This window comes from Myripristis murdjan, chromosome 7 (genome assembly GCF_902150065.1).
Source record: "Myripristis murdjan chromosome 7, fMyrMur1.1, whole genome shotgun sequence".
Classification (NCBI taxonomy): Eukaryota; Metazoa; Chordata; class Actinopteri; order Holocentriformes; family Holocentridae; genus Myripristis; species Myripristis murdjan.
Genome location: NC_043986.1, coordinates 31,561,857 through 31,574,154, shown reverse-complemented (window position 1 = coordinate 31,574,154; position 12,298 = coordinate 31,561,857). Strand labels below are relative to the sequence as shown.

General features: G+C 40.4%; 1 protein-coding gene across 1 annotated transcript in view; it reads right to left on the bottom strand.

Annotated features, from left to right (window-relative positions):
* mtor (mechanistic target of rapamycin kinase) overlaps nucleotides 1–12,298 on the bottom strand; it is a 107,955-nt gene that overhangs the window by 45,456 nt on the left and 50,201 nt on the right. The window contains exons 29-30 of the mRNA XM_030055129.1: nucleotides 3,720–3,795; nucleotides 1,234–1,373 (exon numbers count right to left, since the gene is read on the bottom strand). Coding sequence (XP_029910989.1) covers nucleotides 1,234–1,373; nucleotides 3,720–3,795 — 216 coding nt within the window. The remainder of the gene's footprint in view (nucleotides 1–1,233; nucleotides 1,374–3,719; nucleotides 3,796–12,298) is intronic.

The following is a 12,298-nucleotide window of genomic DNA, read 5'->3' as shown; positions in this document are numbered from 1 at the left end:
ATCATCTAGCTACACATTATTGACCTCTACAAGCCACCATAGCATGCAGCTACCATCTTGCCTTCCTTAGAAGACACTGGTTAAATCTCAAACTAGATCACCTCATGGTGACCTTGGCTGGAACTTGGCAAAGGCCAACCAGCCAAGTTGCAGTTTAAAGACTGATATAATTTCCAGTGAACACTTTGAAGGAATTCAATAAACAGTATTAAGTGTTTTTGTGACAAAATGGAAGTTTTTATAGTTTTATATTTTTTATAGAGGAGCACAGAGGACTGATTGAGAGCTTCATCACATGGTGCAACAATAATCACATGAAGGTCAAAATAGGCAAAACCAATGAGTTTGTAGTAGACTACCAGAGGAAAAGGAGGCCCCCTGTTTTCGCTGTCATCTAAGGAGCAGAAGTGAACTAAAAATACCGAGTTATGGTGTTGAATATTAGCCAGAAAAGAGTTTTGTAAAATGTTTGTATGATGCAAGTGAAGTTGACCTCAGTTTATGCTATTACAGAGTTGTGTGAAACTTTGTCATAATTAGTGTATTGATTCTTTCATTATGGCCATAAATGTGACTTTAGAGGTCACACTGGCCTTTACCTCTGACCACCAAATTTTAATCAGTTCATCCTGGCATCTTAGTGGATGTTCTGCCAAATTAGAAGAAATTCCCTGAAGGCGTACCAGAGATATTACATTCATGAAAATGGAACTGATGGACCAACAGATAAGTCAAAAACAATACCTCTGGACACAGCTATCGCTGGAGAGGGGGCATTAACACAGCAGCATGTGGAAAGTTCATGTTTTGTCTGTGTAGCTTTTAGATCCTTAAATAAAGCATAAAGTTTGTGTAGGGTGTTGTCACCACTATGGAGTTCTCCTATTCTGGTTCTGAAAAAGTCACTAAGTCAGTAAGTCATTTAGTGACACACCAGTTTCTAAGCCTTCCCCCTGGCAACAAGAAACCACAGTATTGCAGTAAATGGTAAATGGACACAACTGATCAATATTTACCTTTTTAGTTCACCAGTAATTAAATGTTAAAGTGGCTAAGCGGTGATTTTTATTTAGCACATTAATATTTATATAACCTGTTACATGGTAAAACTGTGTGTTTATTAGCTACTTTGAATGTAACTCAGCCAATCATGAATGAAGGCATGGAGTTTTTGAGTGAAGGAATCAGTTTTTATAACTACTATGCTCAGAACAGATATGGCTCCAAACCTACCATTCTCCGAGGGCCTCTAAGCAGCGCATCCGGCCCAGGATAAGTTCTGGGTCTTCTTTGTTCATGTCGATCTTCTTGTCGTATGACACCAGGGCATCCTCCCACTCGTGAAGCTTCTCATACCAGGTGGCTTGAATTTCCTAGTGAACAACAAAGTAGGAAGGAGACACAAGAGAAACATGACAACAGGGACAATGCACCTTTCAGAATTTTATTTTAAAGCCACGCTGCTTCTCTGGCATGAATGCGTCAGTTCACGAGGAATCCGAAAAAAAATTGGGTTCTCAAGTCCATCATCATGACAATTTGACAGAGAAGGCTTTCTGAAATGCTCTCCCAGTTCATGTTCAAGATACTGAGCTGGAGGTTAAGAGCTCAATGCTAATGAGATGTAGGCCTCAACAAACTTCCACAACTGCCTCTTAATACAATACACCATGGCTGATTGGAAATTCAAGACAAACGCTTTCCTGGACTTAAAACTTCTAAATGTTGACGTCTTAGTCAGAGTAATCTCTAGGTATTGACTTAGTTCAGGTCACATCAGCCAATGATGCTCAACTGGTACGACCTTTGTTGACCTGGAGATGAGCCTGACTGGGATACCAAACAGAAAAACCTTACCACCTCCCACAGTAAACCTTTCCAAATGTTCACCTTATAAACAACGTTCCTGGAAATGCACTCCGGACCTGCTTTTACTGAATCTTTTCACTTCAGCCATGCTTTTAATGGGGGACATAATTACAGCTTACAAAGAAAGAGGGAAAGGCCAAGTCTCCCAGAACCCCACCTGTGAAACGGTCGGTGGGCTAACAACTTGACTTTAGGTTAAAAGTAACCACTTAATAAAAACCAAGTGGGTGCACACAGAAAAGGGATCTGTTCGGTTCATTTCTACAACATAGAAGCTGTTTTTCCACGCTCTTTCCCACAGCTACATCCGTTCATTGTTGTACATGCATTTCAATGCACTCTAAAAAAGGACCATACAAGTGATTTTGAATGTTTGGCACATTTACTACAATCTACAGTACCCAGATTTTATATAGCAACCATTTTGCAAATCATGGGGGGTTCAACCAAAATTTAAAAGTTTTGGTAACAGAAAAAACCTTATAATGTTCTTCTTCTGTGGTTAAGAAAGTCATTGCCGTTTCTAAACCATGGAACTGATAATTCACTGTGTAAAGCAAACCTGTTTCCCCTGAGGAGACTCTGCCCAATTTCAAGTCATCAAAACACAATAGTGCTGCTGCATTTAGGAAAACTAATAAAACTATATTATGGTGATGGAATACTGGTGTGAAGAAAGTCTGAAGTCTCTTAAAGTTTATGTTGACATTGTAGTGGAATGAAATGAATGAAACCAGTTGCTGGATAAAAGCTGGGAAAAAATTATATTGGAGTTCTAAAATATGACTGCTTGCTTTGGGAAAAGATTTGCACAAAAATTTAGTTTATACATAAGGATAAACATGCAAAATCACTGCCATGGTCCTGTGAAATTCTTACATTCATTCTTATGCTCAGACTGACAAAACAGCTTGTGAATTCTGTATTGTTTACTTGCTGTGTATACAGCACACGGCAATGAATAGAAATCAGCTGAGCAAATCAAATGACAGACTGTGAAGAATTAAAAAAAAAAGTGCAATTACTGAGTGGTGCAATGTTGGCAACATGGTGAGAGACCACTTGAAACAAAGAATGTTTTTTTCCTCTTATGCAATAGATGTGGAAAATCTGTGTGAGGGCGTCCAATACATGTCTTCTGTTTAGATGGGTTATTTCATATCTGGATCAGCTCCCTCCACAGAGAAAATAAAAAGCTTTGAGCTTTGAGTAATAGCAGCGAGGGGCTGCCTTGAACATATCACAGTTATAACACAGCTGAACCAAATCTGAACCCAGAGGTAAAAATAGATCATATTAAAAGCCATACGAGACTAAAATCGTAGACTAGAGTACAGTAGACTGAGACTAATATGAAAACAGACTGAGCTTAATATGAATATCAATGCCAACATTTGGGAGCAACGCATTTTGTGGGCTTTCCACTTGGCAGGTCACCAGTCATACAGAGACTTATAGTGAATGAAGTTATTAAGGAGCTTTACAAAGCGTTCATTATTGAGGAACTATGACTGTATATGTTTTTTGGGTAGGAAAACAGCATGTTTTCACCAAAGGGGAGCCAATCCCAGCAATCGCAGTCTTTATAGAATATATGGGGAACATAACAACAATAGGCAATTCTGTTCCTTGCCCTTATCCAGTGACCAGTGAAGCAGATGGTTTCTCCACGTGCTGCAGATTATGAACAGGGCGTTCTGGGGGCATGTGTCGTAAATGATGATCATCTCCATGTTCAAGTGCATGTGCAGGGAGGAGATAGGAAGCCACTTATTAAAGCCACTGAAAGCAGGTTTACTTTACAGAGTGGATTAAAAAAGAATACTCAAGGGGGAAAAAGGAGCACTTACCAGTTCACCAAAATGTTTCATGGCATACTCCAGCACTCCAGACGCTGCCTCTGGCTGCTGCAGTTTATTGTTGATGCTGCAAGAACAAAGGAGATTTTAGTCCAATTTTCATACCAAACATGGCACCCTGATCTCAAGGAGCTCTCTGGAGTGACACGCAGCTTGCTTACAGTGATAGTTTGGGTTCATACCCATATAGTAAAAAGTGTGATAGAGCCTCCATGTTTGACCTGTCAGCTCTTTCCCTGTCACAAGAACAAGTGCTTCTCTGGGACTGTTCTCTGCAAAACGAATGAAGCAGATCTGGCTCAGAAAACAATACACTTTTGAGCAGTGGCTTAAAGCTGAAAAACTGTTTTGAAGGATACGAAAGAAGAAACGTTTGTTGGAGATTCTTTATTGCCGTTCTTTTCCTGCGTTCTTGCTTGCTAAGTGGTGTAACTACTTTTTTTGGGGTATCACTATGCAATGACTTCTCCGACCAGCTGTTTTAACAAACATCCAGTGCTAATTGGAGCTGTTGTATAGTGATACAGGAAAAAAGTAGTTCTACCTGTTAACAAGCAAGAGGGCTAGAAAAGAGTGTCAATAATGAATCCTAAAAAAGCATGTTGCTCGAGGAGAGGAAAGAGTTGACAAGTCTTCTTAGGGGATCTAATACACTCATATGGAGGAGCAAATACCACTATATGGGTAAGAACCCAAACTGTAACTTTAAGGTGATCGATAGCGGTTAAGTTCAGATGTGTACACCAATAAGAGCTGATGAATTTGGAGGAAAGGGAATGCGTTGGAGGGATACTGCTGTCAATGTATGACTGATGGCTCCGACCCAACCTGTGTGCACGACTGTTTAGGCCAAGACGAGGTAAGTTGTCTACAATTAAACAAACTAAATATCTATTTGATGCAATACCAAAGACTATGAGAGTGCACCTTCTCTTTTCACACAGTGGTAGATGTGAAAATACTCTTTGCAAGTGATTAGACACAGAAAATTGAGCACAATGATGACAGGGAGTTGAAACAAAAATAATAGGGGACTAATTATCATCTTGACATTCAGAAGACATTGTACTGTTGACATAGCTAAAACTCCCATTAAGACTCATATTTTGACAAGGAATATTTCCACTATTTACAAAGTAGCAAAAGGCTCTTACTCCTGTCAGTAAACTGAAATGCCCACTTCCTTGCATTTTGGCGTGTTTAACAAGTTTCCTCTTTCAACAAAGGTAAATATGCAGGGCAACCCATAAACGATGTGTAATCTGTTAAGATGCCAGTCCCTCCAATGTGTGAACCCACCCCACCCCCACCCCCACCCCAAACACCCAACACCCTCTCCCACCCCTGCTGCCACATCTGGAAACACTCATCTGAAAAGCAAGTCTGTTGTATTTCCTCAACTGCAAAAGCCATGCTCAGACGCCGCCAATACATCTGTAAAAATGAGTTTTTTAAGGAAGCTGGTATGCAGTGGAGGTCCTGAGGACAGCAGGCGAGGGAGCTGATGAAGGATATCTGAGTGTATGTGTTGGAGACCCAGCTTGACACAGGCTGACAGGCACACAAATGTGATGAAAGGGCACAGTGAGTGGTAACACTGAGGCTAAAGAAGCTGCTGGTATCAACCCATATACCAGACAGGTAACATAACATAGAAGCTGTCTTCAACATAGCTGTACACTGAAAACCTTTGAAAGAAAATGATCACAACAAGTAACTCTGAAATCACTTAATCTCTGATTTATATATATATATATTTTTTTTTTTTTTATGGTTAAAAGGATGGGGTTTTCATTGGAAACAATGTACACAAAAATAATCCCACTCAATGATCACCTCTCAGCCACTAGCAGTGTGTGCTGGTGTGTGTATCTGCAGAGACTCTGCCCTCTGCCCTATTTTCCTGTTTTGCTGAGCTTGGGACTATTCTGGGTGTCAGTCTTTGTGCAGTGGGTGTGTGACTCCTAGCCAATCACAATGCATAGTACCAGATCAATAACACCACATCCAATAGGAAGCTACGCAGATCGCAGAAAAAAAGGAAATACAGTAAGGCAAAACACCCAGCAGACAAATCTTGTTCCACAACAAGAGTGAATGTGCTGTTGGCTTTCACCCACTGGCGAGCAGTGAAGGAGAGGATGAGGATGAGGATGAAGAGCAACGCGGTGCTGTCCTGTTTTCTGTTGGACAGGTAAATGTCCGCTGGTGGTTAGCTTAGCCGGCATTTACAACTTTGAATGTTGTGTTTACAAACCACAACAAATCCTACGCAGTCGACCTTCAAGTTCTACAACCCTTGAGGAACTGAAATTTTTCCTAAACTAATTAGATAAGATGAAAAGCAACACTGTATTCTTTGTTTCTGAAAAGCTGACATTCTGGATAGACAGAACAGACAACAGCGATTCTCATTTATATAAGTCAAGTAATGTGGTGTAACAATATTCAGGGTGTAAGATTTTTAGTTACCTTTAAAAGGGATTTTGCAGTTAATAAATGACAGCGATAACCAATTTAACCTAATATCAGTTTAACTGCTATGGAACAGTGTATTGCTGTAACATCATTCAGATAAAGTGAATTACATTTTTCAATAATAATTAATAATAACTGATTACAGAATGTATCAGTTACAGAGAACATCCTGTGAAATTGCATATGATACACTATACTGTCCTTTCACAGCATCTAGCCTTTGAACTTTTTTTTTCCAAAACAAGCCAGTGTAAACAGATGACAGAGAGGGCAAGAGTCAAGCACCTGAAGGAAACCAAGCTAGATGGAAAGAGAGTGTGGTTGCATAACATGGGAAAGTGAGCTCATCTCAGTAAAGCAGTGTTTGTCTGTGATTGTTGCAGGCTGTGATTCAGGGGTTTGGCAACCAGTTTTAACAAATGTTCCACTGTCAGTATTAAACACAACTACAATTAAGCATAAGACATGAGGGTATCTTGAGTCATTTTTGAGCAAACCCAGAAATTACCACCTGTGCTCAAATTATTGCCCTGCAGGAGCCAAATCAAAAATAAAAAAGTGCAAAGCCTCCTGGTCCCACCACACACGCTGCCAAGGTATGCTAAAGCTGCCCAGATGTGCACTCGTCTGAGAAGACAAATCAGAATAAGAAAGAGCTATCTCTCCTGTGGACCCTGGAGAATTCATTGTCCCTCAGTTGGAGCCATCTGGCTGCCAGCTCCAAACACACACACTCTAAACACATCCAGATGACAAGGCTCACGTAACGTGCTGTTCAGTGAGAACTCCATCAAACAACCAGCAAGCAGAAAACTTTGAGACCACTGTCAAGCCACCCTCTTGTTCAGGGCCACACGCGTCACTTCCTAACTAAAGCATTTGTTCTTGCTGAAGACAGGGGGAAAAAGTTCTACAAACTGTAAAACCTTCGTGATTTATTATGCCTTCAAAGAAGTGTTTTCTGCATCTTGAATCAGCTCTCTGAGGTTTGAAGAGCAGGGCAAGGGCATTTGTAGAACCTATAGTGTAAATAAAATTGAATGAAATAACTTGGAAGAGAATTTGCTAACATCTTTTGCAGCAAAGCTTCAGATCCTACCTAATGTGGTCATGCCTGCAGTTGGCTCCCAAAGGCAGTGTAAATAGGTTGATCATATTTCCGAGCTGTCATTCAGCTTGCTTTATGCCTGGGAATTTTTATCACCTCTTCTATTACAAAAACAGAGCTGCCTGTGCCAGCGTTGTTCATCATCTCAGTGCGAGGCCGGGGGAAAAGCTAGCACACAGGTTTAAAATGAAAGCCAATCAACCACCTTAAAAAGATTAGAATTTCAAATTATGAAAAAACTTTTCAGTGTAGTGTAGGAGTATTGTGCTTTTAACTAGGAAAATTTTCAAGTCATGACAAATGCATTGGGTATATTTTTTAAATCCAAAATGTTGATTTGAGTAATGGTTTTGGAGCCTCAGGTAACAGAGGCATGGAACTCAATTTTCAACTGTGAGAGGGAAACAAATCCCTCTCCTTGTGGGCCCAAAAAGTGTAGCACAAACAGCTTATCATACTGCAAACCCTAAACTAACATGTACACGCTGATCAAACCTGGAGGACTACTTTGGGCCAGAAGGCACCCAACAGAAGTGAGGTAACTAGCCAATTTTCAAATGTTAAACAAACACAGCTCTGAGATCATGAAAACTAAAAGAGCCATGTAGACAACACAAAAGCCTATATTTTCATAAAAACATCTGCAAACCCTGACCTCGTCCATTCTTAAGCGGCTCGGCTTTTTCATTAAACAGAGACAGACTCTGATCCCTGAGGAAAATGCAGAAAATTCCCCCACAGAGCATAAGCTGTGTGAAGCCCAGAGAGAGGAAAAAACAGGCCTCACTACTGGACCTAATGTAATCTAATCAAGAAGATATCCACTTGATCCTTGCTGATTTTTTTTTTTTTTTTTTTGGACCTTTTGCTTGCCAAATGTTGACTCCGTTCCTTAATGTTGACCATAATAACTTCAAAATGTGAACGGCTATCTAAACACTGTTCAAGGAAACAATGAATCAAGATCCAGTGCACATTAGTTTGACTATGAACATTACACACATACTTGCAAGATTTCTTCAATGCATGTTACATAATCTTGATAGAGACCATCCACATTCGTGTAATGGAAATGCTTTGATTCTCACAAATCAGGCATAATAGCAGAGCTGTGCCTGGGTACTCCCTCAGTTAAGGGCAGTGAGTTGCCAGCCCATACCAGTGATATCACACTGTCAAAGCTTCATCACAATTTTGAAAATTGTTTAATTGATCTGTCATCAGCTGTCCGATGGGCCACTGAAGTGTTGGTGGAGATACACAGTGAGTATGGATTCAAATGTGCGGGCCACACATGACTCATGAAGAACAGTGTGTGAGGATAAAGTTCTTGGGGGGTCACTGTTAAAGCTTCGAGCTAAAATATTGGGCATTGTGGGCATTTAAAATTTATAAAAATTAAAAACATACTTTGATGTCAGTCAGTTGATGGGCACTTAACTCCACTTTTATCCAAGGGAGCTGGTATTTAGAGACATGGATTTGCATCACTAAAGTAAGGCAGTCTGATCACGACATGTAATTGAGGTTGGCCAAAGCATGACACAGAACAATTTTCATTGTATTGATCCCTTATGTAAGTAGAATGTCTCAGACTACTGAGGCTTATATACGTACCACAGCAAGGGAAGTGGAAAAGTGACACTGGCTGTCTGACATAACTCTGGCCATTGCTCCTAAGGCACCACTTATTTGTGGGGCAGCCAGAATGCAATCAATGACGGCCTCAGACGCTTGGCCAGAATGAGCTGAACAATGTAGCACCTTAGGGGTGTTCTTTCCATTGCACAGGCCTTGTCCTAGCAGACCACAGATGAGAAACGGGTGAGGTTAGAACTCTCGAAAACATCACACTCCATTGATTCCACAAACCACTTTCTTTGAAGCCACCACTTTGAAGACAACAGGCACAGGAAAAAAGTCTCTAAAAAATCGAGGATGACCTCATGTTTACGAGAAAGTAATGATGCGTAATGTTGCAGAGAGCAGTCAATACATGGTTAGAGAACCTCCATCATAAAACAAAATGTTCAAACATCAGAATATTGTTTTGAGTTGTTCCACTGGGGCTCAAGATTATGTTGGGCTAGTTGCCCAGTTTGTGAAAAGAAAGGAGGCCACCAAGCTATGAAATACTCCAGAACTTTCCAACCTGTAATATTTTTATTGATTTGTGTCATCATATTTTAATTTGTGCTATTTTTGAATAGCACTCCAGGTAGCAAGCAAATACATATCGTCTGCCTGGAATAAGAATTTACAATGTCACTCTAATATGCTTAGCCTAGTACCTGAGCTATGTCTATTACCTCGAGAGATGAGATTTCTTGACATAGCAAAAACACTTCAAGTAATCTAATTTGAAAAAACTTATGAAGTGTTGGCATTGCTTCAACAGAACTCACAAGTGCAAAAAGATGGTCTTCCAAAAAAAAAATGGTGGCCTTTTTGCCATTACCGAAATCTTTTTTCCTTTTCCAAAAACCCCTCATTTGGAGAAAAGATCAGTATCGAATTCTCCACATTTGTTCATTGTATGATAGTGAGTGACGTAGAATAGAGAGCCAAGTCTAGCTTTGTTTTCCTTCTCCATCCATAAATGTGTGTGCCAACAGGCCCATGCAGACTGAGGCAATTAGAAAATGATTGACATTAAAGGGTCCAAAACATTCCTATTTTTTCAGCTGGATATTCCACAGGAGCAGGACTGAGCTTTGACTTAATGATAATGATAGTCTACTACCGATTACTGACACACGTGGACTGAAGGATGAATGTCACATGTTGTTACACTATAATTTCAGTTGATTTTTTGTGGAATGTATCAGGAAATATCCGGTCATGGGGACTGATTCAGTACAGATTAGAGCCATCTAAAGAGCTGCTATGATTTGATACTGATAACAATCAGAACTCCTGCTTGAAAGGGCCTGCCTGGATTTGAACAACCGAGAATTTGATAACCAAGACAGAATTCTCTCCAAAAGCAGGATTAAGGTTCTATAATAAATGTTGTGTGACATAACCAACAATACGTTTTTCAATTAGATGATATCTGAAAGACAATCCTGTATCTGAACAGTTTCATTCAAAACCATCTAAACTGAAGACCTGAGCCCTAAGCTTTACATGAACACAACATAAATCTTCAAACAGTATGATCTGCGTGTTGTATGAGCACATCTAGTGAGGATATAATAAGGAACATGATATCATCATCAAATACAGACCTTGGCCCCTGTGTCTTTGGAGAGAGCAACACATCTCAGCATGCTATGAGCATGGGGGCAAAGCAAAGGGTCACCTCAGTCACCTTTTTTACTCCCAGATGGCTCTGGGATGTGGGTGGCTAGAGGGGGATTTCATTCATCCTTGACAGAGTGACTAGCCCATTGTTTCCAATTTCCCTACAAACAGCAACCAAGACAGGGAGGTGATTTTGTCACCAAGCAGATGCCTTGCTTTAAGCAGCCACAACATGGGGAAGAAACAGCTTCATTTGAAATAGGTAAACTCTTAAACCACAGAACCATTTATCAACTTTGGAAAGATCCCAGGAGTCCTGTATCTATCCATAGAAGAGGATTCTCTTACAGGAACATAAAAGCTTTGTGCTACAATTCCTTGGAATCTAGCACTAACTAAAGAATCATTATGCGCTTTCATTTTTTAACCTAAGTTCTTAAAATAATATATGTAAGTTCCAAATAAAAATGGCTTTCTGATGAAATGTGCTACTCACTTACATAACTGACAAAACATTTCCCCTTTTGGTTTTCCTCAAGTTAGTTAAGCATGTTAAGGGGGCCACTGAGACATCAGCCAGAGCAACCATTCCATCCATGTTTACGCCATACTGTTAACACATTGAAACACCACCGTAGAATGCGTCTCCAGGGTCTCTCACCTTCAGGTCAAGAGGCCAGAGGAACAAAGTGTCTCTGACAGCAAAAAGAAAAAAGGAAAAAAAAAAAAACTGAAGCCTGACTGTTACCTCACCGGAATGCTGCCATTGCTTCTTGGATGGAGACAAAAGGATCCACAGACAATATTGCAGGATGGACTTGAGTGTCCATAGGCTACATATTGACTGCATTTGTTACTAAGATTATACATTTTAATGTGTTTCCGTTGAAGGATGCCAGTCATATGATCATGGCACTATTTTGCTTTTGTTCAACTTGAAATGGCTTATGCTTTGCTTGATTTTCCTCCTAACAGTGGATAAACAATCCAAGGGTGCAACTGTCTCACATCAACAAGGGGATTACAACAGAATCATCAAACAGCCAAGCTGGCTACTGGTCAAAGGGACAAAAGAACTGAAGCCTGAAGTTACAAGCTGTATACGATTTTCAGGAAGATAAACATAAAACGTACTGAGAAATTCAGCCTTGAGGGCATGGCAATAGGTATGGCGTTGGTTAAGGCACATGGTGCAGAATGATCAAGAGAAAATTTTCATTTTTATGCCAGTGCCAATTTAACTGTCTGAGAAGACAGTCACACCCACAGTTTCAAAAACTCTTAATGGTTACTAAGATGGAATAACAAAATGTGGGAACAACTATTTTGTTTTCTGTTCAGTGACAAAACTTTTCTTTATTTTTTGTTCTCCCATTGTCACGCAATGTTTCTTTGAAGCATTGCTGCATAGCCAACTGTGCTTACACAAAGCAGAGGCGGCTACTCAAGAGGGATAGTGGCTAATCCGTCTTCCTTTCCTCCACTGCTGCTTGTCCCGGCTACTGGTTTGCATAGTGGTGAGCAGACGGCCAGTACCTGGTGTGTCTCCCCAGTACAATAACAAGACGCCACCTGGTAGCCATCACCAGACTAAGCCACCAGACCTTCTGGTGATATGCCAGGGCATGAGGTCTGCTGCTCAGACAGTTGCTGGATGCCTAGGTGCATACAGTCTACCTCATTACAGAGAATATGGAATAGTTTATTTAACCTCTTTGTGTGACCAGATATAACTGGG